Genomic DNA, 25,848 nt, shown 5'->3' with positions numbered 1-25,848 from the left:
GCAGGTCAGTTAGCGCAAAGGCCAGGTTCTACCTCAGGCAGTGAGCTGCTCATTCACTTCCACGCTCTCACATCAGCAGAAATATGCTTCCGTAGCAACAGTTGCCCAGCGACCAAGAGAGGCAAACCCTCTACACACTTACAAGTGTGTTCCAAATACTAGGCTTTACGTCAGTCGAAATGCAAGGACTCTCCATTCCTCCATCATATTTTGGTTTATTATTCTTGCATGTTTAGACATGGATGACGTCTAGCAAATGCCTGTTTTGAAGAGAATCTACACAAATAACCACTGGAAGAATCTACACAGAAAATGCACCAGTCCCCACAAAAAAAAGTGTTTCTCCTTCATGTTAATTTTCACAGATGTGTCAGAATAGAAGTCTGTCAGGGGCAGGCTGGCTCATTTTACTCTTGACTTGCTAGTGCTGAATTTGTTGATGTAACTAGACTTCATAATGAGACGCATTGAATGCACAGCAAGGGCAAAACATATCAGAAGGAACTAAGCTTGGTAAAGGATGCTTGATTAGAAACAATGGAAGCAGAGTATCTGACTGAGAGGAGAAATATTTCAAAGCTTTGTGTGGAGCACCATGGTGATTATGAGTGCGTAAGTGAGTGTGTGTGTGTGTGTGTGTGTGTGTGTGTGTGTGTGTGTGTGTGTGTGTGTGTGTGTGTGTGTGTATGGGGAGGGGCAAAAGAGCCATAGAATTGAGGTCAGAGGATGGGATCAAAGAGAAAACAAATGGGGAGAAAGGAGGCACAAGAGAGAGAGAGAGAGAAAAAATCAGGGAAGAGAGGAGAAAAAAGAGAGATGGAAGGAACTAACAGAGAGAACGGGGGAGTTGAGGAATGAAAACATAAAGAGAGAGAGAGAGAGAGAGAGAGAAGAGAGAGAGAGAGAGAGATGAAATGATGCAATTATGCAAAAGAGAAGACAGAATGATTGAGGTATCAGGGAGAAGCATATAGCAAAAAAGCAAAGACCCTGACATCTACTTTCGTCTTCTGTGAGAGATCAGGGAGGAGGAAGAGTATTAGTGAATATGCGATCGCCATGGTAGCTGTTAGACGACTGAGGGTAGCCCCTGAGTACCAGCCCCTGCTAGCTGGTGGTGGAGTGGATCTACACGGCATCGGAGCCCGAGCCATCCCATAGTCCTGAGCTCCCAGAGACGTAATTAGTGCCAGATCAGCACTGAGGCTATTCTCTCCTGTTTCAGCTGCCTGCTCTTCTGCTGGGGAGGGTTCAGCTGTGCGGAGGCACCAAAACAAAACTCCACAGAAGAGCCGAAGGGCGTTAAAATGTCTGTAATACCAAACATGTTCACAATATCATTTGTTCTTTGTAGTGTATAACAACAGAACTTCAAAATACAGCTAAATAAGACCTCTCTCTCTCTCTCTCTCTCTCTCTCTCTCTCACACACACACACACACACGCGCACACACACACAGACTAAAACAGGCATTAATAATGAATGGAGCCGAGAAGTGCTGTGCTTTTAGGCCTGTGTCAGCCGTTCTGGTGAGTGGGCTATGGATCGGCTCATTGCTGAGAAGGCATCAGAGGTAACTAGAGAACCTTATTTACACATATCAAAACAGTCAGCAAGATCGGGTGGGCTTCTGTCAGCATAGATGAGAGGATAGAGAAAGAGAGAGAGGTAAACAGAGAGAGAGAGGGAAAGAGGGATGGAGAGAGAGATAAAGAAATATGGAGATCAGTCTCCAAAGGTTTATGAGAAATCATGACAACAGCCACCAACGCACTGCAGAAGCATAATCAGCAGAAGATAACTCTCTTTGGACCCACACACACACACCAGCACATGCATATGTGTACACACACACACACACACACACACACACACATCACAAAAGCATGCATGAGCACATGCAAATACACATACACACACCAATACATACAACGACACACACCATTGAGAGAGAGAGAGAAAGAGAGAGTACTTTGCATGCTTGATGAAACAGTTAAATCCGGGGGATAAAAGAGTGTTGATAAAACCCCTCATTTTAATGAAGAAAAGCCAACGCCTCTGTGGGTAGAAATTGGCAAAAAAAGCATTCTTTACACAGCGAGCCCAGGGCCAGTTTTAAAAAAGCTCCACAAAAATCTAGACAGCCTGCTTTAGCAGAAGCTAACTCTGTTTGACAAAATCATTTGCACTGCTTATTGTGAGCAACTTCCAGGCATTCGATACCTGTGCTAACTAAACGCCAATACATCCCCCCCCCCCCCCCCAAAAAAAAGAAAAAAAAAGGAAGGAAGGGAGGGAGAGTGGAAAAGAGGAAGGAAGCAGAATTCAATCCTTCCCCCAGGAGAGCTTGATGATTAATGGCGTTTCTCAGCAGGACAGATGCATTCTGGGCCGGGACCAGAGTGGCAGCTGTAGCGGGACCGGGGGAGCAGCCACTCCATTAGCATGTTTGTGGAGGGGAGCGGAGGTCCACCTGTGGGTCAGCAGACACTGAGGCGGCCAGAGCTGTGGGGCCAGAGACTGCGTTTACGTCGTCGCAATCGTGTGGGGTTGGCACGGACATCCGGGATGCCTTCTTACGCTCACTGAATGATTCACACAAGGATGCACACAATAACAGATATGGGAGACATGGTGATGTGCACACACACACACACACACACAGAACAGGTCTAAATTCCAGATGAGAGCATTGTACCATAAAAACAGCAGATATGCTACTGCACATGTTTAGTTAATTCCATCGTGTTAATCCTTTCAACCCTTTTTGTGCTATTGTATCTCACTTCCTGTGTCTGTGTGTGTGTGTTGACAATCTGTGTGTGTATGTTGCAGTGGTGGTGGTTCAATGAGTCAACGCACCATTCATTTGTATGTACTTTATGTGTTTGTACTTTATGTGTTTTTATAATGTGTACACACAGCACATCTGTACATGGATGGGAATGTGTCAGAGTATGTGTGCATGTGTGCAATGTTAATGTGTGTTTGTGTGTGTGTGTGTGTGTGTGTGTGTGTGTGTGTGTGAGCGAGCGAGCGAGTGAGGCATGGCGAGGCTCCCAGAAAGGCTCTCCATGCATGGCCGGGTTCTAGCTACGTCGACAAGCCTGCCTCCCGTGACGTCGACAGCATCGTGCCTCCCTACTCTCACGATGCGAGCAGGGGGGGGGGGGGGGTTGGTGGGCTGGAGGGAGGGATAGAGATGGTTGTCATGGAGACGGCTGCCCCAGTTACGACTGACGCTATGTCGGCTGAACAGCCCCAGGTGTGCGGGAGCAACGGCAGCAGCGGGAAGGCTACGAGGTGAGAGCGCCGGCAGCAGCCCCGCGTGGCTCGAACGCTCCCATCCATCTCCTGCTGTTAACGCACCATCTCGAACGTGCCCACGTAACCACATTAGTGTCATCTCTTTATAGACCAAAAGAGGGAGTAGGCTTCTGCAACTAATCAGAGAGAGAAAGAGAGAAAAAGAGAGAAAGAGAGAGAGAGAGAGAGAGAGAGAGAGAGAGAGAGACTCACAGCCACAGGACGGAACACACAGCCAGATGATTCTCCATTCTTTTTTCCACTCCATGGACCAGCTGAGATGCAAACTGAAGGATGTGGAGAACTGTCTCTTAATGACTCCTCTCTCTCTCTCTCTCTCTCTCCATGCCTTCCTATCTGTCTGTGTCTGTCTGTATCCTGTCTGTTGGAGAGCAATTCGACTCTCATCAAAGTCCCCAGAAATGACCACCAGAGTGGAGGGCTCAGAGGAAAGGCAGCGCTGTGGCCGCCCTGTTCTCACAGAAGAACAAACCAGCTGTGGAGAGATCCACAGTCCACTTCCACATCTCTGCCTGCCTCTCTCTCTCTCTCTCTCTCTCTCTTGCTCTCTCTCTCTCTCTCTCTCTCTCTCTCTCCCTCAGTCCAATTTAAATAAGCTTTATTGGCATGATAAGTCTATACATATTCATAATGTCAGAGCAATGACGAGAACATAGAGGGCAGAACTTATGTCACAAACTAGCCTGCTACATACATGACAGAATATAGCTAATCCTGCTGAAGCAATTATACCAATCTTTCCTTCTCTTTAACTCTATCTTTCTTTCTTTATCCCTCTCTCCTTCCACCTCTCTCTCTCTCACTCTCTTTATATCCCCCTGTCTCTCTCTCTCTCTCACTCTCTTTATATCCCCCTGTCTCTCTCTCTCTCTCTCACTCTCTTTATATCCCCCTGTCTCTCTCTCTCTCTCTCACTCTCTTTATATCCCCCTGTCTCTCTCTCTCACTGCATCTCTCTTTTGCTTCCTCTCTCCCTCTGTCTGTCTCTTTCACTCCCTCTCTCCCTCCATCTTCCTCGCTCTCCCTCCATCTCTGTCTCTCTCTCACTCCATCTGTCTCTCTCTCTCTCTCTCTCTCTCACTTCCTCTCTCTCTCCCTCTGTTTCTTCTCAGTCAGGCTCCTGCCAACACCATCCCGAGGCTCATAAACCATTCGGCAGTCATCTCAGCCACTAAGACCGTGGTTTAAGGTCTTATGTCTGTGGTTTTAAGGCATTACCACTGGCTGACGATGAAAATCTCACCATACCAAAACGGGCAAACCTATTTCTCATGCTGGGGTACTAGCAGTTCACAGTCCATCAGAGAGCAGTAAGAAACTTAAACACTGTACTTTGGATTTGAAGAATGTCTCCGGCGTGTGTGTGTGTGTGTGTGTGTGTGTGTGTGTGTGTGCGTGCATGCGTGTGTGTGTGTTAGTCAATGAAAGAGAGAGAGGTATATATAGAGAGAGAAGTTTAGTTATCCGATGTGCAACAACCCAACTGGATTTTATCATGCAGCTGTTGTGCCTCTTTCTCGCACTTTCTCTATATGTGGTGACTGGTGAAGCATTCATGCCTGTCCTTGTCCGTCCCTGTCCTGTTCCTGTTCTGTCCAAAAGGGTATAACACTTAAACTCTATCACATTGTTAACTGTACCAAATACATACTAGAGTAGCCACTTCCCTAATTAAACGTGTGTGTGTGTGAGTGTGTGTGTGTGTGTGTGTGTGTGTGTGTGTGTGTGTTTTGTTTCTGATCTACTCTGTGAAACTAAGGTCTGAATATCGGAGTGGCACCAGTGCAAATTGGAGATGACTCACTGGGCTGCCGCATGAAGAAGTTGGTAGGGACATGAGGGGCGTGATGCTCCAAAATAACTCTTGCATTAGTGATACTTATTAATGCAAGGAAGCTTTCAGGAATTGTGTGGCTTTGTGTGTGTGTGTGTGTGTGTGTGTGTGTGTGTGTGTGTGTGTGGCTTTGTGTCCGTGTGTGTGTGTGTGTGTGTGTGTGTGTGTGTGTGTGCATGTGCATATGCATGTGTGTGTCTGTGTGTGTATGTCAATGTATATTCATGCTGCACAGTGGAAGTTCTAAGATGATTTGTTTTCTTCCTTCAAGTTCATATAGAATCAATTTTATTTATTTATTTTCTGATCAGATTCCGTTCAAATGGCAATGACATAGCAGGATGCAAATGTTTCAACCGATGATTCAACTTCATGAACAGTTCAGGCAGTTTTACAAAGCCTGGCCTTCCCAACCCTGAGATAACAAAAATCATTTCTATGTTCTGCTGATAAACTATTCTCATTCAGTGTGTTATTGTGTGCATAGAATTCACTCTAGCTCCTGGATCCATAGGAGAAATCATAAAGGCCAACATGCCAAGTATTCAACCATAAGGCTTGTACAGTATAAAGATGACAGTGACAGACAATGCCATAAAGGTGACAGTATTGTGTTAATATGCGGTGACTCTTTTAGGATGATACCAAACTCGACACCAAATATGGCATACGGCGCATGGTGGGTTGAGTAGCCTATCACACAGGCGCGTAGCTATAATGTGAATGAAGAGCCGTCATTAACTCAGCCGTCTCATCACTCCGGTGACTCGCATCTTCACAACCCACGGTGACTTCGGTTACTTCACGCCGCGACGGCCCATTCTTGCTAATTTCTCGTCAGTGCTCGCCTGGAACAACCAACGTCGGCAAAAGAGGAATGGATCAAGTGGTTTCCATATAAGGCAACTCTGAGCTGTCCGTGGTGCTAGTCTTCGCTTAAAAAGATTGCGGATGGGGGCGGTGGTGAGGAGAGGGGAAGGGGGGTACTGGGGAGCACACGGCTAACTACATTGATAACATAATCTCCCCGGCAAAACTGTGGCAAGACAGTGAACTTGGCAAGTCACACGAACAATGCCAGATACACATTCCAGGTATTCATTTGAAAATGATAAGAAGCACTACGTGCCTGTGGCTGCTGGATGTTCGACTGCACGCACTGAATCACGCGGAAACCAAGGCTTGCTGTGGGTCTTGGCAGAGGAAATCATGTGAATTAAAGCGCTTTAGAGCACAGCGGCTTTGCACTGCTGTATTATCCATCCGTGATGTCTGCACATTTTGCGCTATTAGCCTACCAATAACCATAGGTTTAACGACTATCCTGATAACGAGCAGCATGTGACTCCGGAGCATGCAAGAGACACGACCACACCATCACCGGACACAATATTGCAATAAATTGTGTGACTTTACACAACACACCACACTGACCGGGGAGGAATGCAGCGGATATTACCTTTCATCCAGTCCAGGACTTGCTTGGCTGTCCATTTACTGATTGGTTCCATAACCAAGGCCATAGTCTATGTCACAACGTCTTCTGAATTAGTGCCAAGGCAAAGGAGACGGTTTCGTTGGACGTCGTGACCGGGTATATCAGTTGCATTGGAGATCCATCCAGAACTATTAGGTCTCAACACATAAAACAAATAACGCTCATGTCATCCTTCAAAGCATGATGTTGAGTTGAGTGGCAAGGATGCGGTGGTGCAATCGCGCACACACGGTCTCTCTCTCTCTCTCTCTCTAGCTCGCGCAGATCTGTTGGTGTCTCCGCTGCTCACTCCCACCTCTGTATTGGGCTACTGTAGAGAAGTGAGGTCCGCGCGCGAACAAGTGTAGCAACCCCTCCCTTCGTCTCTCTCTACAGCGTGCTGCTGCAGCATCACACAACGGGGCACTGGAACAGGAAACCGGGAAATTGGTGCAATAGCAAACTTGGACCACTATCCCAAAGCCACAGGCTGAGATCACAACCACTGAACACAAACGCTGTTTTTTCTGCTGTTGTGAATGCATTTGTTGGAAAGTTAGAGTATCTGAGGAGTCTCTCTAAATGGACTAATAGGTATAGGCTAGAATGCAGGCCAGTATGATGTACGATGAATGAAAGCGCATCCGTGTGGATATGTGCATAGGCTACATCCATCCACACGTGCATGCATGCATACAGGCTATTCCTAAATCCCTAACAAAATACAACTGCAGTTGTTCAAGTGTCAAAGTGCAATTTTTATCGTCAAAACTGTAGTTTTTTTGTTAAGAACTCATTGGAGTTCATGCAGAACTACAGCATTTAACCCTCCTGTTGTGTTCGCTTTATGTTTACTAGTTTTGTGTTCCCGGTCAAAAATTACAGCTGCATTATAACTTGATATAAATCCATAGTAACACACATATTATCATCTAATGTTGTGATAGACCCCTTTGTATCAACTTGTGTTCTATTGGATAGAACCATTCAGTTTTAAACCTCCATTTGGTATTTATGGCCTGCAGTCCCTGACCTGAGTTCATGCAAGTCAGAAAGAGGAAGATTCTATTGGGGAAAGGTTCCGGTGGGGGCTGGCACAGAAGCAAAGAGTGAAGGTTTGTTTTTATGTACAGAAGCACACATACAGTCCATCTGATCAATAAATATAAGTATAATTTTATACACTGACCATTTTTTTACCCATTCATTTCAAATGGCTGGTCATTTTTGACCGGAAATACACATGGGTGTTCTAAAGTGAAATGTTTTGTGTGTTCAGATGCCCTGTGTTAACAAAGTCAAGAAGCCACATAGTAGTCAGAATAAGCATTCCAGCGTTCCTGTTTAAAAAACGATAGGCCTAGGCTACTGCATTGTAGGCCTACTTGTTGTAAAGGTTTAACAGGTTGAACATATATTTAAAACGTTTCAAACGTTGTAGGGAGCCTGTTTTAATCAAGTCCCTTAAAACTTTATACTACTAACGTTTTGACTTGTTTATAACACAAGTATAGTGCAAGATCAAATCAAACGGCAGCCTATAAGAGTACATACAGCGCCCCTATGTGGATATTTACTGACACGACAAAACCAATTAAACATACCCTACTATTTTTTTTCCCTGAGGGTTTGAAACATTTGTCTCGTTCTCTAACACAACAAAGATTGTGCCTTGCACTGCGCGGCGCGCATGCAGAGACAACCGTCGGTTTTTAACCTTTCCTTAAAACAGACAGTCTCCAAGTCATTTCTAGTGTCATAGCCCTACATAACATCCACCACAACAGACTGTTTTACAAAATGCACTGACGTCTAGGCTATAGCTGCTGTAACAGATACGATGCAGACATAGCCAGGTAATTTATGAAAAAGACAAGGCCTACATGGACAAACCAGCCAGTGTCAGTCTCACTTTTTTTCATATGCTATTTTGATAGGCTATTAATGTAGCCTATAATAATAATAATAATAATAATAATAATAATAATAATAATAATAATAATACAAACTCTTAATAGGCCTGAATGTTTGTGTAGGCCTAACCCATGCCTGGCATAACTATAGTCGTGAAGGCAACGCAGCTACCCTCCCATTTTCTTTTTTTGTCTATGTTGCTGTTTCTTTTACCCTTTTCAACAACGGCATATTAATCAGCAAAAATATAGGCCATGATAGTGTTTTCGTTGTCTGGTGAAATAGGATTTGCACAATGTCTATCCTTACATCGATTGTAAAACTTTCAGTAGGCCTAATTTTATAATTAGGCGTGTCACATAACAATGTTAGTTGTTTGTTTTTATTGTATCCGTCGACGCGCTACTGTAGGCTACTGTACTGTGTTCAGCTATGACCTCCCTCCTCTCGTTTCTGTCTCTACTCCACAAAGTCAATGATGGGCGGGACAACAGTGCTCAGTTTTCAGTCGGTTGCAAATGTCACAGCCCTGATCTCGTGCAGCCATTGGCTCATGTCTGCCCCTACGTCACGATCATGATTAGAATTGATGATCGGACGTTTTGATTTCATTGTCTGGCTAGGGGACTCATGAAGAAATCTGCTGAATTCGAGCGGCCGTTGATTTGTCATCAAAAGGTATCTATCTCATTTCATTTTCCTCTCAGTTTAGCACGCTTTCGACGGCAAGACAACGGGGCTCTGTGCGAATCGTTCGAGTCACACACACTGGCCAGCCTTGGGTGGGAAAAGCATACGAGATGAAAAGAAAAGTTTAGCCAGCTCGATTTGGCTAGGCGCATGGCCTCCTGGGCCTGGCTAGCATTCTGCTGAAAGCCGCATTTTATCGGATCCTCTCTGCCTGCCCCTGCCGTATTGTTGTGATGAAAGCTTTTTATTTGTTAACATTCTCAGTGGCTTTGAGTAAGAAAGTTACCGCATTGCTTTCTTCATGCTGGCTGTCTATACCGAAGAGCAGTTATCATATGGTGAACTACATAGATATGCGTATTCTCCGGTAATTCGCTTAATGCAATCATTTCATTCGCTAGCCATGCGCACTGAGGATTATCTGAAGGGGAGGATGGAATTGACTAACCCTTTCCGTGCCTGAGTCTTTAGTCAAATCAAAATAACTGGCATTACAAGATGTCAGCGTTTATTTTCGCCGTGACCATCCATTGGGCTGAGCGCATAATGCAGTCTGGCAATGTATAGTTAAAGCGACACGGCCTCATTTTTCCAAATTAGCTATAGCTTTAGCCTTTGACTACGAGGTTATTATGAGAATATCATGAACGAAGACAATGTCTTTGGTAATCAGTAATTCTTATGTCCTCACTTGGAATGATCTATAACGGAAGTTATATTAGGTACATTGTAACATTTAGCCGAAGTGTAGCGTAATTTAGAGGAATAACATCTGACAGCGAAAGAGTGAGACACATTATTTCCTATTGAGTTGCATTAATACTCTGTATAATAATCATAGGCTATTTATGAATGAATTTAGTGTGTATTGTGACAGTTTGCAAGTGGTGAGTTTATAGGATAGTTATTCATAGCGTTTGGACTAAATCAAACAAGAATATGTTTGACGGCCAAAATTGAAATAGAGTAGATTTAGGATGCAGTTGGCGTCATTTATTTGCATAAATCCACAGCATTATATGCTTTTAAATCCAGTTGCTAAAATTCTATTGTTAATACACTGGATAAGCCTAAAGTAAACAAACAAATAATTAAGTGTGGGGCTGAGGGAAAAAAATTAAATTGTTAAAAATAGGGTGATTTTTTTGTTTTCTGACTGTAATAGTTGTGTCTTGCCTTCCAGGGCCTGTTGAGTCCTCCCAACTAGGCAAGAACAACCATGTGTCAGAAAGTGCCAACACAAAGCCAGATATCCTCCTCTTCCTCAGGATGCTAGGACACAGCATTCTCCTACACAGCATTCTCCAACACAATAAATAAACTGCACTGACCAAAAAAAAAGCAGTGAAAGAAAAACCTCAGTGAGAGCCAAAACTTACATGATGCTTGTCTGAAGATGCTGTGTGCAATGCAGCCTGAGGTGCAGTCGTTGTGCTGTGTATGAGGGCCTAGGTGTGTTACCTCATTGAGCCTTCTTCCGGGGGCTTCTCTACTCTCTCGGTCCCACCATCACCTCTAACTATGGAAGCATGGCAGGAGAAACGGAGCATTCAGACGGTGAGTATTTTAGTGGAATTTTCTGTGAAGTTGAAACAGCATATATTATGATAACCACCTCATGAGAGACCTGCTGGGCTCAGCTGCTATCTAAATTATGTACAATTTCTCACTTTATTGCCGTTTTATCTTTTATCTTTATATTCCATTTCCCATTGAATGGGACCCATTCTGTGTTAATCTAAGTCTAAAACAAAGTCCCTTTAAAAAAATGTATTTTGCTCTCTCTCCACCAGATGAACCTGCGTTCTGTGTTCACCCCTGAACAACAGCGGATCCTGGAGCGGTACTATGACAATGGCATGACCAATCAGAGCAAGAGCTGCTTCCAACTCATCTTGCAATGTGCCCAGGAGACAAAGCTGGACTTCAGCGTCGTCAGAGTGAGGAGTTTGCAAATGGACATTACTGCATGTGTCTGTTTTTGAGGCTACTGTTGTTGGTGTGAAAATGTTCCTCGATTGTCCACACTAGTTTACTTCATAATCAAATTTATCTAGCCAATGTCTTGACAGTTCACCTAAATTTTTGAAAGTTGTTACTCATTTTTTTAATATAATTTCTTTAATTTACTTGAATTTTTCTGATAGTGGCTGTGTTATTCTTACTGAAAATATAAAAGGTTTGGACTGCTAACTGCACTGGCTGCCATTTAGTCATCATACAGTATGATGCCCAAGTGAAAGCCAGTGTCAGTGTTGAGTGTTATCCAGTTCAACTATGTGAAGTTTGATAATGGCATCTGTCACAGTGTTAGACCTCTTGAACTCTTAGCAAGCTGTCATGGTGAGATGGGCTCATGTTTCAACCACAGCCTAGTTCTGTAGCGTTAGTGATGATGCAATAAAACATTTCTCTGCATGCCGTTATCTGACATCTGTCATGACTGTCCATCACGAATATAGCCTGTCCTTTCCGTGACCTCTGGAACCACCACTGACCCTGGTCTCTCTCTTTCTTTCTCTCTCTCTTTCTCTCTCTCTCTCTCTCTCTCTCTCTCTCTGTCCCTCTCTGGTAGACTTGGGTGGGAAACAAAAGGCGAAAGTTGGCATCAAAGGCCGACCAGAACGGCCAGCCACACAGTCTGTCCAATCACGCGCTGGCCGGCGGCGCAGGAGGGGCGGGTCCTCTGGGGGTGCTGAGTGCCGAGCTGGCGGCGGCCCGGGGCATCCAGCGCGGCCCGTCCGTGGCCCACCTTCTTCCTCCCACTTCCTGTCCCTCGTCTTCCTCGTCGCCCTCCTCCTGCTCTCCTCACAGCAGTGGCGGTGGCAGCGGAGGAGGTGGAGGGGTCGGCGGTAGCAGCAGCAGTAGCAACAATAACAATAACAACGACGTCATCGTCACTGGTATTTATTCCATCGGGCGAGGTTCGGGCATGGCCTCGTCCCGCCTCGATGGCACTGCCTCCCACGCCCGGTCCGCCGCCTCTTCTTCGAAAAGCCCGCTCGCTTCATCTTCCTCGCACAGGCTCGACACGGACTCGCACCCCTCGCATGCTCGCGCGCTGCCCGTGCGCACGGACCCCTCGGCGCTCCACTCGCGGGTGTCCATCGCACTGCCCCACGGCAAGTCCCCGCAGGTGCAGCAGCCCTCGCCCTCCAACTCGCTCCTCTACGGCCAGGCCAGGAAGTCCTTCCTGTCCAGAGACCCCACGACGGCGGCGGCGGCGGCCGTGGCCGCCAGTATCCCCCGCTCCTGGGCCAAGCAGTATGGGACGACCCAGCCGCAGCCCTGGGCCCTCGGCACCTCCCAGCCCCAGGTCCTCTCGCTCCCCTCGGCCCCCTCGGCGCCGTCGCTCCAGACACCCCCGCGCAGCTCCGCGGACCCCAGCGTCCGCATCCAGCAGGTGTTCACCCTGGCGGGGCTGGCCGAGGCGCAGCAGAGGCTGGCGATGGGGATGGTGTCGGGTGGAGGCGGCGGTGGTGGTGGTGGTGGAGGAGGAGGAGGAGGAGGAGGGTCGTCGCAGGAGGCAAGGCACACCCGGAGGCCCCCGCGACCTCCCGACCCCTTGGAGACCTTCTCCATCGCCATGGAGACGGGCAACGCGGACGACGAGTACTCGCGCGAGGAGGAGCTGGCCAGCATGGGTGCCCAGATGCAGATCAGACGGGTGCGGGGCAACAGCAGCAGCAGCAGCAGCAGTTCGGCCGGCGAGGGGGGCAGCGGAGGAGGAGTGGCGGCAGCAGCAGTGGCAGGGACCTCGTCCTGGATGGACGGGCAAGGAGGTGGGAGGGGGTCCCCCAGCGTTGGTGGCAGGACCCAGGTGTCCGTGGCCCTCAACACCCCCAACTCGGACCTGTTTGGGGAGAAGGGGTGCCAGACGCAGAGCTCGTACCTGGCCGGCTCAGGGGGCTGGGGGGGATTCCCACTCAGGCTGCTCTCACATGGCTCTCCTCTAGGGATGGCCAACCTCAAGGTAAACAAGAACACCTATGCGATTGGCTTTTCTTAAATATCACACCACACAGACTCAATATCCATTTTTAAAAAACAACAACTTGGAAATGTTAACTGGAGCCATCGCCACAACCCGTTCTTACAGAGCATTTCCAGAGTACTGTGTACTGGGTAATTTCACAATCAGGGTTAGCGCTTCCAATTACCCATACATATACGTACCTCAGAGTAGCTGATTATGTTGGTTAATTGTATGTGTATTAATAATAACTAGAAATAGTGTAGAACTAGAATAAAAATAAAGTGTGGAAAATGCAACGCACATAACACATTTCTTTTGAACACATGCTTTTGAATTGGTGTTTTACAACTTTTATTTTACAACTAACCACTTCAACACAGCACAACAAAACTTTATTGCAAGCAGTAAACTGGACCGCACTCATTTCCATGGGATTTGACATATAGGACAAATGTCAAACATAAATTTAAAATAGCTAACTGAACTGATTCATTTTATTTAGCTGAGGGAATGCCTCAGATGTTAAACTTAGCTGCAGCCTATCAACTACATTCCAGATACAATTTGAATAATATTGTAACTGATATAGTTGTTCATACTTCATTGCCTGTGGGTCTAACAATGTCCTTATGATTTGACACAAGTAGTCTTGCCAAGCAGTCGAGTCCGGCGGTACAAATACAGAACATTTCCACGACTGGCCTTTGCTGTCATGTTAGGGCTCAGTCATTCTTTATGCATCTCAGTTCTGGATGCGTTTCGTCGTTCCTATTATACTTTCTTTCTAGCCAATGATTTGAGCTCCGAAACAGTAGTTTTAGCTCTGAGTTTGTCTTTAGTGGTGATTGACATGTTCTTTGCTGTGACCATATACAGTTGTGATGTGAAGTGTGTTTGTTTCTCTTTGTTGCAGCAGATACCAGGCAATGCAGCAGCACCTTGGCTCATCAGTAATTCTCGTAAGCGAACAGTAAGTTCATTCCTGTTTTATCCTTGACTATTCCTCTGTGGGAGCATTTTGCAGTGATCAGACAAGATACAGCAGTTAGTGGAGACTTCATCTCTATTAACAACCAAGGCTGAATCCTTGACTAGGGGAAGCATCATCAGAGCAGTTCAAAATACTGTACATTCAGAATGAACACTCTTTTATACACAGTTTTCTATATATCATTAGCACAGGATCACTTCACTTCGAGAATGAGGCGAGGTAAAAACGCACAAGTTGTGCCCACAGGCAGAATAAAAATCCATCTTCTTTTCTGTTAAACCCTTGTCTCGCGTCTGTGAGCAGATTTAAATCAAAATGTCAGCAGTACTTTTGCAGACACAACCCAGTCATCTTCGAGGCAGACTAGACAGTATCATGTGAAGGGCAAACCACTCATTATTACGTCCTCATTCTTGTACGTTAGGCATTTTGAAAGTACCTTGGGAGATTTCACCATCTATAAGCATTTTCAGGCTTGTCTGTTAACACTTTTCTGCCAGCACTTTTAAACGCATTAGAAAAAAAAGGGGAACTCTCACTTTTCAGACGAGCACAGAGCTCAGGTTCATGACCGTAAAGTTATCTGATGGCACACAAACCAGGGCAACTTATCAAATTCATAAAATGAGGCATGCTAATATAATCTTATACCTCTTATCAATACATATTGTCCAAAAATGATTTGGACATGTTGTTCACCTCAATGCTGAACCTCATGTTTGGCTTTTGGTTTTTCTGTTTCAATTGGCCAAGGGTTTTTCTGTTCTTTGAAAATAGGGGTTTGTAACTTTCCCCTCAGATGAACCCGATGGAAGTTATACCTGGAGTGCCCTTTTTAAGAACACTTTCTTTTTGCAGTAAAGGACTTTGTGTAAAGTAAGGCAAATTGACTTTTATTTAGCAGAAGCTTCTATTCAAAACAACACAATGGCAGGTTCAGGAATCAGACCTGAGCTGACAGATTGTCAAGAGACGACACTACCACTGTTCCACCACACCCAAAGAACCCTATATATATATATCAGGAGGTTTCTTTTGGCAGGCACTGTGTAAAACCCATAGGGCTATGACTGAATCTTGTCCCTGTTCCTCATCTCTCCCCAGCTGCAGGACCGGACCCAGTTTAGCGATAAGGACCTGTACGCTCTGAAGCGGTACTGGGACAACGGCATGACCAGCCTGGGCTCCGTGTGTCGGGAGAAGATCTCTGCCGCCTCCACGGAACTCAGCGTGGACAGTGAGATCATCAAGGTGCGACCAATATTGATATTGCACATCGCTTTTTTATTACTGTAGAGAAAAAGCAGTTGGCCTAATTAGTGGGACGTACAACAAGGACTGTATTTGAAGCTAACTGTCTCGGTGATGAAATATTGAAGGTCTTGGTATTGAGTCTTAATGTGTCTTTCTTCAATAGCTCATGTAAGAAAAAATAGGAAAGTTATTCTCTTCTTTGGATTGATACAGCAAAGTGGTTTTAATCCAATGCAAAATGGTAGAAAGGTTCACAAAAGTTCACCAAGGTTCAACCTATGCCTGCCCTCGGCATATTCTCTGGAGTTCTCTCTCCTTCGTCCTGTCTGGGTCAACTACTTCGTCCTGTCTGGGTGAACTACAGTACTGACAAAATCTCCAAAGCTACTTGTTATAAACTGTTCTCAATGCAAATTAATATGGCTTCTACCCAGATAGCCTTTTGTCCTATGTATATGATAATTAAGTTAACCTCACACCTTTGGCTGAGATGGTTTTCATTGGCTTACCCCCAAAACCCATTCTATGATTGTTGGTGTTTCACACCTCACCTGGCGTCAAACCGTCTGGCCTGCCATCAGAACATCAGAACTTTATCTTGGTTAGAGAAATTATATCACTCATACAATTCGGCAGGATTCATTTCTTACACTCAGTACATCAATAATTCATTTGATTGATTGATTGATTGATTGATTGATTGATTCATTCATTCATTGATTCATTCATTCACTCATTCATTCATTCATTCATTCTGTTGATGTCCCTCCCCCTCAGACCTGGATTGGCAATCGACGCAGGAAGTACCGTCTGATGGGCATTGAGATTCCACCACCCAAAGGGGGTCCTCCCACACTCCCCAAACAGTCCATCACGGATCCCCCCTCTCCCCTCACCCCCGAGGGTCCTGAGCCCAAGACCCCTGAGGTGGGCGAGGGCAGCGAACATAATGACGAGGTGTCCGTCTGTCTTTCAGAAGGTACGCATCCAATCAGATGGCTCGAGACATTTAAAGGAGGTGGGATTAATCTGCCTGAACAGCTTCAATTGGAGAGACGTTACAGCATGGAGCAATTTCAGAACAAAATCATCGTTATTTGATTTAGTAGTTCATCAAGAGTTTATTAAGTTATTATAACTCATGGCCTTTTTACATCTATATGCAACATGAAGTCTACAACATTATATTAATGCTCTGAGACCATTTAAATGTTGCATTGTCTCATACTTATTTGTTTTGTGTGTGTGTGTGTGTGTGTGTGTGTGTTATGAATGAATTGGTTTGAGTGGTGTGAATAAATTGCCTAATTTTGTATTTAGCCACTTTTGTCCCAACATTGTCCACATTTTTGTATCTGTCAGATGGTACGAGTGACCCCTACCAGAGGGAGAGTGACACGGGCCAGGAAGACTTGATCACCGGTGGACAAGCAGAGAATGTGGTATGACTCCTGCCTTCACTTCCTCTGTTTCAGGAGGAACCCGGTCTTTTCAGGAATTCCCGGGCACTTGTAAGGGTCGAGGTTGTGGGTTTACGTGTGGCTTTCAGCAAGGATATGCAACTCTGATCTAGATGAACCAAAACTATGGATATTCCCCCTTCAGTTATATTTGTGCCTCCTTGCTTTTTTTGCACAGCAGACACAGCATGACCTTCATATTATGCACGTGGCTCCTCTACATGCATGTACAGTTCTTCTCAGACCAAATATCCATATATATAAATGAAAATAGGATACAGTATCTGTCATCTATCTATCTATCTATCTATCTATCTATCTGTTTGACTTTAAAAACCTCAAGTGTGACAGCTGTGTTATTTGTTCATGTTGTCAATCGTAATTCCTAATCGTTACTTCCTTCCTCCCTGAGCAGAAGATTGAAATAATCGACGACGATGAGGATGATGACGATGGTGACATAATGACCTCAGACATGGAACAGATGCATAGTCTACTGGAGTTCAAGGTGAGACTGGACGACAGAAGAGAGAGAGAGAGAGAGAGGAAGAGAGGGAGGGGGGCATTGTGAAGGAAGCGCTTGGTAAATTCAGAGGATGAAGTGTTTAGAGTGTTCCAGTTATGACCTCTGTCCAGAACAAAACCATGCCTCCTTTACTTTGCTGACCCGAGACAAAATTGACTTTGTGAGATAGCGCACCGTAAAGTCTCCCTCTTAAGCACTCTCTTATCTCATCTCCCACACAGGGCATACGGCAGCCTAAATACTATTGATACATGAGAGAGAGAAAAAACAAACCTAAACTGAAGTTTTTTTAAAGAAAAAAAAGGGAACTGCTTTCTAGTTCCCATTTCACTCTCTCGCCGTCTCGGCCAATCGCTGCACGTGCAGCACCTTGCCCAGGCGACGCTTGGCTGGTCGCACCTCTAGCCGGCGTCTGCCACTCACACCTAATCCGCTTCCCTCCAAATGAAAACGTTTCTGCTTCACTGGGCGAGTGCTGAAAATTTCGTCTGCGACGGCAGCGCTCCCAAAGAGCTGGGCCCCTGGTGGCTTTGCATACAAATGGCGAGGTGACGAGGGATGTGTGTGTGTGTGTGTGTGTGTGTGCGTGTGTGTGGGGGGATGATTACTCCCAAGTTCCAATTTCTCTGGACCTCTGTTGGTTTAGCTGAGTAACATGAGAGTGTACTTTTTTTTATTTTTGGGATTTTTGCTAACTCCGCCAAGCCAACATTTTTGAGGTGGTGCGAAATGAGGCCTTGGGTGCATCGCCACCTCACATGTCATTTCAGAACATACTCCATGTCCAGTGGTGTGGTTTCTTAAAACGTCACTAAACAACTCCCATCATTATATTATGGCAAAATTATAATTTTGAGCGCTTTAGTGACCACAGGGGTTGTTCAACAATGCCTTGAGAAAACATTTTTTGAACAGTACACAGTTGATAATCATAAGGCTTTGAGTTTGAAATTGATCTATTCTTTTGCGTCACTTCTGCCTGGCAGAGCTTGTCTTCCGAGATGAATTTGAATAAACATGTTTTTATTTTTATTCATATTATTTTGTGTCTCCCAGCACGAAGAGGTGCAGTTCCTGGAGAACGAGCTAGAGAACCAAAAACAGAGGTACTTTGAGCTGAAAAGCTTCACCAGGAGCCTACTGAGTGCCGTGAAGAACAACGACAAGGAAAGACAGCAGGTGGGCATGTAGTAGATGCCAACAGAGCCTCCAACACCTCAGTGACACAACACTTGACACATTACAAGATTGGCATGTTGCAATGCTAACACAATACAAGGTATGAAGGTACAATAGTAATGTCACATACCATGTCACAATTCACAAGACTCAACTCACAACTGACATAACGCAACAGTTGTAACACACAGTGCAGCACAGCCATTGCCATAACACAAGTCTTGCCTGCAACACCACTGGAAAAGCACATTATGTTCCTGAATGTCAAACAGCAGAGCCTGACAGGTGGTGTGGGTTTGAGCAAATATGATGCGACTTTAAGGTGGAGTCAGTCACAAGCTGCCGATGTCAGAGTAGTTCAAGATAACACGAACAATGAAATCATAACATTAGTGTTCTAGTATCCTTCAGTGTCCCTGTTTAGTCTGTACAATGCTGTATTTGCTCGTCTTCTTCAAGCACTGTAAGGCAGCTGCAGATGTATCAAGATATGTCTTAGTTTAGGGGGGAAATGCAAATAAACACTAAACCTCAGAAAAAAAACGAACAACAATCAGTACATATGTTTGCGTATTTAAATATTGTAAAATCAGACCACTTAAACTCACCCAACTTCACTCCCGATGCAACCAGCGATGACTTGCATTAATTGAAAGTATCTGAAAGAGGGAAGTGGAAATTATTTTGATATTTCTTTAGTCATGATTACTCATAGTGCAATTGGGATTATGTAAGAGTTGTTCATCAAAACAGTATTTAAATAATAAACCCACCCCACAGGCTTGTGTACCGGGCTCTTGTTGGTGTTGTTACGTAAAGCAGAAAGTACGAGCCACACTTGTAAACCCAAGAGGCCTTTCCGGCCAGACATTTGTCAACACAATATTTTAACGTCCTTTTGAGTGACCTCACCTTATGTTCGTATGTCACCATGCGGTTCTAAACATTGTGTACTATAGATTTGCCCGGGATGTTCTGAAATTTCAAGAAAGCACATTACAAACTTGCACTGCTCAGGAAGTTCACTGTTTACACAGACTATAAGGTAAACAATATGTTCTGTTCTTACTTCAGTAAGTCATAACACAACCTATAAATTGTGTCATCACCTTGGTCAACAAAGAGCTATCTGCACATTGGCACATGCTCTGTGATGTATTTATTGTGATAGCAGCTGATTGTCCTGGCCTAACAGTTGATTGTGTTTAATGAAAACAGTCAGCAGGTTGAAGATGCTAATCTCTATCCAAAGCTTTGTACATACAGGACACCAGGCACCCTTAGCTTGATGATGAAGCCTGCTGTGTGCATTTACAGGAGACTGACTCCACCTCTCAGTGGAGTTCAGCTTGACCAACCCACCACCAAGCAACTGAACCTGCAGACCGTTTTCAACAGAGACGCCAGTATATCACCTGAATGAAAAGCCATTATGTCAGCTTTGCTTGTTTACACTGAACCAAACAAACCAAACAACTGAACGTAATGCTGCCCCAGTGTTTGTTTTTAGACAGCGTCCCAGCAGAGGTCTGATGTTTAACATAGCAACAAGCATGACTTATAGTGTCTCGTTCAAACCCACTCAGAAGAACTTGGATATTTCCAACTTGCAAGTTACATTAGCACCAAGTGAAGTCAGGGCTCCAGTTTTTTTAAATGAAAAACTAACCACCACACCCTGCCTTTAGTGAACTATCCTTGAGAGGTTTTGTTTAACACCCTTCCAAGACTTTACTTGTGCTGCCTGAATTATCCAAAGTTCCACTTCTAAATCTTTTCATACCTGAGAATCCCATTTGTAACTAATATTGTTTAACCCTTAAACTTAAAAGAGCAGTTTCTCTTAGTCTACTCATTGCTCAAATCATTCAAATAGTTGCTAACTTGCAGAACAGATAGTTAGAGGGTCAGGAGAGGCGGTCTGTGTTAACAGAGACGGGCCTGTGGAAAAGGAGAGTGGAAACAGAGCTCTAACATGCTATGTGACGAATGCTTCTGCCAAACATCAGCAGGATGTAAACACACGCAGGTCAGCTGCTCGGACGGTCGGTCCAATGGCCTTCTGGTAAATGTGCCCGTGGTGTGTGTGTGTGTGTGTGTGTGTGTGTGTGTGTGTGTATGTATGTGTGTGTGCATGTGTGTGTGTGTATTTCCTGTAGGAGCTGTTAGCCAGTCTACCTCAGCTCACAGACGATGACTGGGAGAAAAGTCCAGAAAGGGAGGAGGAGCCCAGCGCAGAAGAGGACATGATGACGACAACGACGACGAGTGCTGCCCCACCTGAGTCCTCTGTATCAGAGGAGGATGGGGCCACTGAGGGACACACATATACATAAACCCACCTACTGGTACCCATGTACACACACTGTGCCTGTGCAGGACTTACACAGCTGTTCTGGGCCCTTGTGGCCTTTTTCTACTGCATATCACAATGCCTTTGGTCTAGAGGCTGTAGTTTGAAGCGTTAATAAATACCACTTAACTTATCATTTCTCTGTGTGTCTTCATTTTTTTTTTTTTTACATTCTTTGACGTCTTTGACAGATAAACTGGATTATGATAAGTGGCGCCTGGACTGTGTTCAAATTGTGAACAAATTGTGATCAAATTTCCCACGGGAAAAAAGTCCGAGCACATTGCCTATCTACAATATATAGCCTACCCTCCAAACCTATTGTATTGCGCTGTGTTAAATATGTGCAGCAAGGTACATCTGATTTCTTGACCAAAACCATGCTTTCTATTCCTGTCCACTCAGCAGGGGTTCGAGGGGGGGGGGGTCTTAACATGGCTGTCAGGGTCAGGATAGCGGGGATGAGCGCTAAGCCTCTTAGTTCTGCTCGGACACGAGGATGGACAAGCTTACAGACGGCCTGGGTTTTACACGGGTAAACTTTTACTATTTGAGATCAAGGGTCTTGATGATTCAGGAATATAAAAGAAATATAATATAAATGAAAATTTCATTAATATAAATATAAATGAAATATTTTTCCCCATTGCAACATGAATGGTAGAAATACTACTAGCCTACTAATACTGGGCTTCTACTACAACTACGCCTACTAACAGCAACATCAACATAATAATAATAATAATAATAGTCTAATAATATAATAATAGGTCTAATAATAATTGGTATTATTATTATATAATTTATTTGTGTTATTACCCCAGGAATTGTCGTAATTCCGTGTTTTTATCTGTTATGGCCTCAGATATACTGCTCTGTTGTTATATCATTTTATTTTTCTCTGCCTCTTTTTTTCCCCCTCCTTGTTGCCTAGGATGGGGAAATCCTTAACTGAATTGCGTCAAAGCGACGTCAGCAGCGGGTTCGTTGATGTGCAGGTAGCACGGTGGCGGCGGCCATATTCGCTTCTATGGGAAAGTAAAGGGGAGCCCGGTGTGCGTATGGTTCAGCCAAACAGCCTGTCACTCAGCTACCCTCCACCTCCCCAGCGCAGTAGCGCAAGGCCCACCGCTTTCCACCCACATTTGTTTATCTAACAGGGATAACGACGCCTGCAAAACGAAGAAATGCTGCGTGAAACGAGGCTCTAGTGCGTCTAGATGATGCCTTTTGTCCAGCCACAAGATTCCTGGCACAAAATGGAGGTGCATAGCGTCAGTAGCGAGGTATGTTTAATGTTTATATTGCACCCTAATCATCCTTGTTGACAGAATCATGACATGGCGTTTCGAACTAGCTGAAATTGACCAAGCGTTGTGTCTCCAGCCTGGGGAAGCAGCTGGCTCACTTTGCCTTTGTTTGGTAGCAAGCTAGCTAGCTGGCTTCTGGATTGCGGAGGGGCTAATGTTAGCTGGGCTAAGCTAGCTAGCATGCGTGTGTGCTCTGTGGCTGGCCACGTCAGTTTCACTGTATCGTCAGCCTGTAACGTTAAAACATAAAGGTAAAGTTCATCTTATGCGCCTGGAAGAGACATGTGGACAGTACTGTGGAAAGTTCTAAACTATCGAATGAAATCCTTAGCTGCTACCTTCCACACTTCCAAAGTCGTGATGATGCTGTAAAGCAGATGCATCGGGGAAAGCTGTAAGCTGGCATGCATGCTATCCATTCCCACCAAGCTTATCCGGTTATAGGAGTCACAATATAATATGTAGCCAAAACGAGAGGCCAGTTTAACTATGTACATCAGTGTACTTAACTGAAACTTGCTTCCAAACCATTCTCTTTTGGATGACAGACGTTTCAGTAAGAAGCCAATTAACAGTAGCTGCCATGCCGACAAGCGTCATGTTTGTTTATGGACCCCGCCGTCACATTACTACTGTAGTGCTTTTTGCTTGTTTATTGTCAAAAATAGCCGTGTTGATAACAGTTGAATAGGACTAGGTTAGTTGCGTTGTTGTTGACACTTTGTAAGATGTCACTGAGCAGTCCATCAATGTCGATCATAGGCCTATTTCCTAAGTTGTCGAACATTCTTGAATTTCCCCTGGGGATCAATAAAGTATCTCTATCTATCTATCTATCTATCTATCTATCTATCTATCTATCTATCTATCTATCTAAATGTCTCCTGTACATTGTCCCGCCTGAGCCCGGATCCTCGCTTTTGCCCTACTTTAAGAGACTGCTGGTGAAACAAGTACTCTTAACAAGTCTTGCTTGAACAAGTGTTTTTAGTTTGCCAGCTGGGTTCTGACACTCCATCAGGTAGGCTACTGAGAAAGATGGTCACCGTCTTGAGGGCATTGTCACTCATCACTGAGCTAATGTAGTTCACTTTTAATAATACCCTATCACCATGTTGAGTTTAGCTTGGCTTGGAGACAGGGGCAATGTGGATGTCTATATTTGCTAGCGACTGACTGCCTTGTGTTACTGCAGTTAGTTCTTGAGCCAACTGACCACATCCGTCTGCATACAGCCTCCAGTGGTACCGAGGCTCTGGTATTGATTCACAGAGTGTGTGTGTGTGTGGAGAACAATAGCACTTCACCACACTCATCCTCAGGACACAGAGACTTCATTAGTAAATGGGAGATGATGAACGGGAAGGGCTTGAGTGTGTGTGTGTTTGGAGTCAGAGGAGTTTGTGTGTGTGTGGGTACTAGGTAGGGTGTACGAAAACCCCTTATCAGTGTTCAAGTGGGGAGTTTTTTTGTAGAACTTGATGTAGAAAAATCTGTGCATCTCTCTAATGCAAGCGCTCAGCCACTGCCTACACAGGGATGGAGATCTGTTCACACATGACCACACACCCAGCCATCTGTCAGGCAGCCCTTCACCCCTTTATAACGGGCTAATATAAACAAGAAAAATACAGATTTTTTCAGATGGGTCTCAGTTTTTGCTGAAATAGTTCAAGTGGAACTCTCAGTTCCCCCCTCACCATCTGGCACAAACTATTGTGTGTGTGTGTGTGTGCGCACTTTCAAGTGTGTATGTTGTGTTTCTGAATGTGTGGTTGTGTGTTCGCACATCGGTTGTGTGTGTTTGTGTTTGTGCGCACACGGTCGTTTGCAGGGCCATCGGGCTGGCTCTCGACCGAGTGAGACTGAAACAGCAGCAGCATGAGTCATACTGTGGGAGGCTGGGCAAGTGAGCGTTAGCTGCGATGCTAGCACTCGTAGCCTCTTAGCTTAGCCCTTCATGGCTGTGTTGACTACTTGTTCGTGCACAACTGCATCACCGTGGCTTGGCTGTCACACATCCAACTCTTTTTCCCTTTCATGGTTGCCGTGATATGAGGATATGTGAGCCTCCGCAAGTCCAACTGCCTTCGCTGTGTGTGTGTGTGTGTGTGTGTGTGTGTGTGTGTGAGAGCCAGTGCGTGTGTGAGTGGGTGGAGGAAGTGAGGGGGACGGTGAGAGGGGGCGGGAGAGGATGTGGCGGTGGAGGGGGTTTGGGAGGGAGTGAGGGTGGGCGCATTCATTCACAGAATCCAGATTCCACTGCCTCAGCCAGTGGCAGCTCGGCACAGCAAAGCCGATCGCCTCCGGCGAACGTGCACAGATCAAAGCTCGTCCGTCGGCCCTCTTATGATCACACATACACATGCTCACAGAAACACACACACTTAGACAGGCACACACACACACACACACACTCACACACACAGACACACATTTTACCCGTCATGACTGTGGAAAATGTGGCCCAGCTCACTACACTTTTACTGACTCATGCTGCACATCACACTACACACACACAGACACACACACACACAGTGGTGTCGGAAACATGCATAATTCCCAACAGCATTTTTAAAGCCATTCCAAAAAGGACTCCCCCTCCAGAAGCAGATGATGTTTCATTCACCCAACAGCTCATTTGTTTTTGTTGTTGTTGTTGTTGTTGTTATTTTGATTTAGTGGAGTGTTTTGTTTGTTCAGAATAATCCTCGGCACCAGAGCCATGCTGGTAGGATAAGAGATGGCCTTTCTTGCACAGGGCTGGAGACGCAGTAGTCTGATTGGGCAAATGGACGCTAGTTAGGCCTTAACACAGCACCATGCTGCTTAGCAGAGCCTGTGAATGACAGCTTTTCTTTCAGCTTTATGTGGAGTCAGACACTGGGCTGTTTTCACAGTTTCAGTAAGCCTCCTTAATGTGCAACAATGCTGTAAACCTAAACTGAAACATTAACATTATGTTAGCCCTGCTGAATACCGGACCATTTTGGCATTTCAGTCAATTTGCAGGAGAAAACTGTGGTTTGATGACTGTCTTAAGACCATGACTCTTTAAAAATAGCTGCTAATGTTTAAATGCTCAGTGTTGTCATCTCTAGTCCAAGGCGCATTCAGCAGCTAGCCTTCTCAGTTAGAGCTAGCAGTGATTTTGGCAGCATGCATTTGAAATAGCCCTGCTGTGAGTGACATTTCTAAATAAATTGTGGCAAAGCAGCACTAGCCTAGGTCTAGGCATGAGCAGGATCTTGTTGCTGAAGGTCCAGGGATGTCAGTGAGCGTGCTGTGCCAAAACTACAGGGTTGCTCAGAGTGATTCCCCGATTGTTTATATGTTTTGTTGTAGACCTAAACAAAAACAGATGCTTTGTTGTAGGCCTTTGTCCATGGTGTCTATAATGATGGATGTTTGTGAAAGTGAGAAAAAAAAGTGCAGTGCAGTCCCACTGGCTTCAGATCTTCATTTAGAAGTAGCCTACAGAGTGCTGTGCCTTGGTCATCTGATCTAATGCTTTGACAGCAATATTGGCATGCAACAGTGTGTGTGTGTGTGTGTG

General features: G+C 45.1%; 3 protein-coding genes across 6 annotated transcripts in view; 2 read left to right on the top strand and 1 right to left on the bottom strand.

Annotated features, from left to right (window-relative positions):
- The window catches only part of LOC121694765 (connector enhancer of kinase suppressor of ras 2-like), a 93,245-nt gene extending 86,287 nt beyond the window's left edge, over nt 1-6,958 (bottom strand). For all 3 annotated transcript variants that reach the window (XM_042075093.1, XM_042075094.1, XM_042075095.1), the window contains exon 1: nt 6,622-6,958. In XM_042075093.1, the coding sequence (XP_041931027.1) occupies nt 6,622-6,685 (64 nt within the window). In that variant the 5' untranslated portion in view covers nt 6,686-6,958. The remainder of the gene's footprint in view (nt 1-6,621) is intronic.
- A 2,146-nt stretch (nt 6,959-9,104) lies between these two features.
- hdx (highly divergent homeobox) lies at nt 9,105-21,115 on the top strand. The gene is made up of 12 exons (XM_042075105.1): nt 9,105-9,231; nt 10,427-10,800; nt 11,037-11,183; nt 11,819-12,702; nt 12,787-13,216; nt 14,133-14,189; nt 15,315-15,461; nt 16,242-16,443; nt 16,827-16,906; nt 17,340-17,432; nt 18,507-18,629; nt 20,789-21,115. Exons 2-12 carry the CDS (start codon nt 10,765-10,767, stop codon nt 20,963-20,965), a joined length of 2,376 nt encoding a protein of 791 aa, XP_041931039.1. The 5' UTR covers nt 9,105-9,231; nt 10,427-10,764; the 3' UTR covers nt 20,966-21,115.
- Nucleotides 21,116-21,940: 825 nt separating this feature from the next.
- Nucleotides 21,941-25,848, top strand: part of rps6kal (ribosomal protein S6 kinase a, like) — a 29,707-nt gene continuing 25,799 nt past the window's right edge. The window contains exon 1 of one of the 2 annotated variants that reach the window (XM_042075097.1): nt 21,941-22,268. In XM_042075097.1, coding sequence (XP_041931031.1) covers nt 22,203-22,268 — 66 coding nt within the window. In that variant the 5' untranslated portion in view covers nt 21,941-22,202. The remainder of the gene's footprint in view (nt 22,269-25,848) is intronic. The other variant, XM_042075096.1, reaches the window with a different exon arrangement.

The sequence above is a fragment of the Alosa sapidissima genome, chromosome 20 (genome assembly GCF_018492685.1).
Source record: "Alosa sapidissima isolate fAloSap1 chromosome 20, fAloSap1.pri, whole genome shotgun sequence".
NCBI lineage: Eukaryota > Metazoa > Chordata > Actinopteri > Clupeiformes > Clupeidae > Alosa > Alosa sapidissima.
This window is presented reverse-complemented; position numbering and strand designations above follow the sequence as displayed.

Bases quoted from the DNA above. Each gene is read 5' to 3' on its own strand.
- hdx (XM_042075105.1), top strand. From the start codon at position 10,765: ATGGAAGCATGGCAGGAGAAACGGAGCATTCAGACG. The intron at 14,190-15,314 runs GTAAGTTCATTC...ATCTCTCCCCAG, and splicing joins GTAATTCTCGTAAGCGAACA to CTGCAGGACCGGACCCAGTT. The intron at 18,630-20,788 runs GTGGGCATGTAG...TATTTCCTGTAG, and splicing joins ACGACAAGGAAAGACAGCAG to GAGCTGTTAGCCAGTCTACC.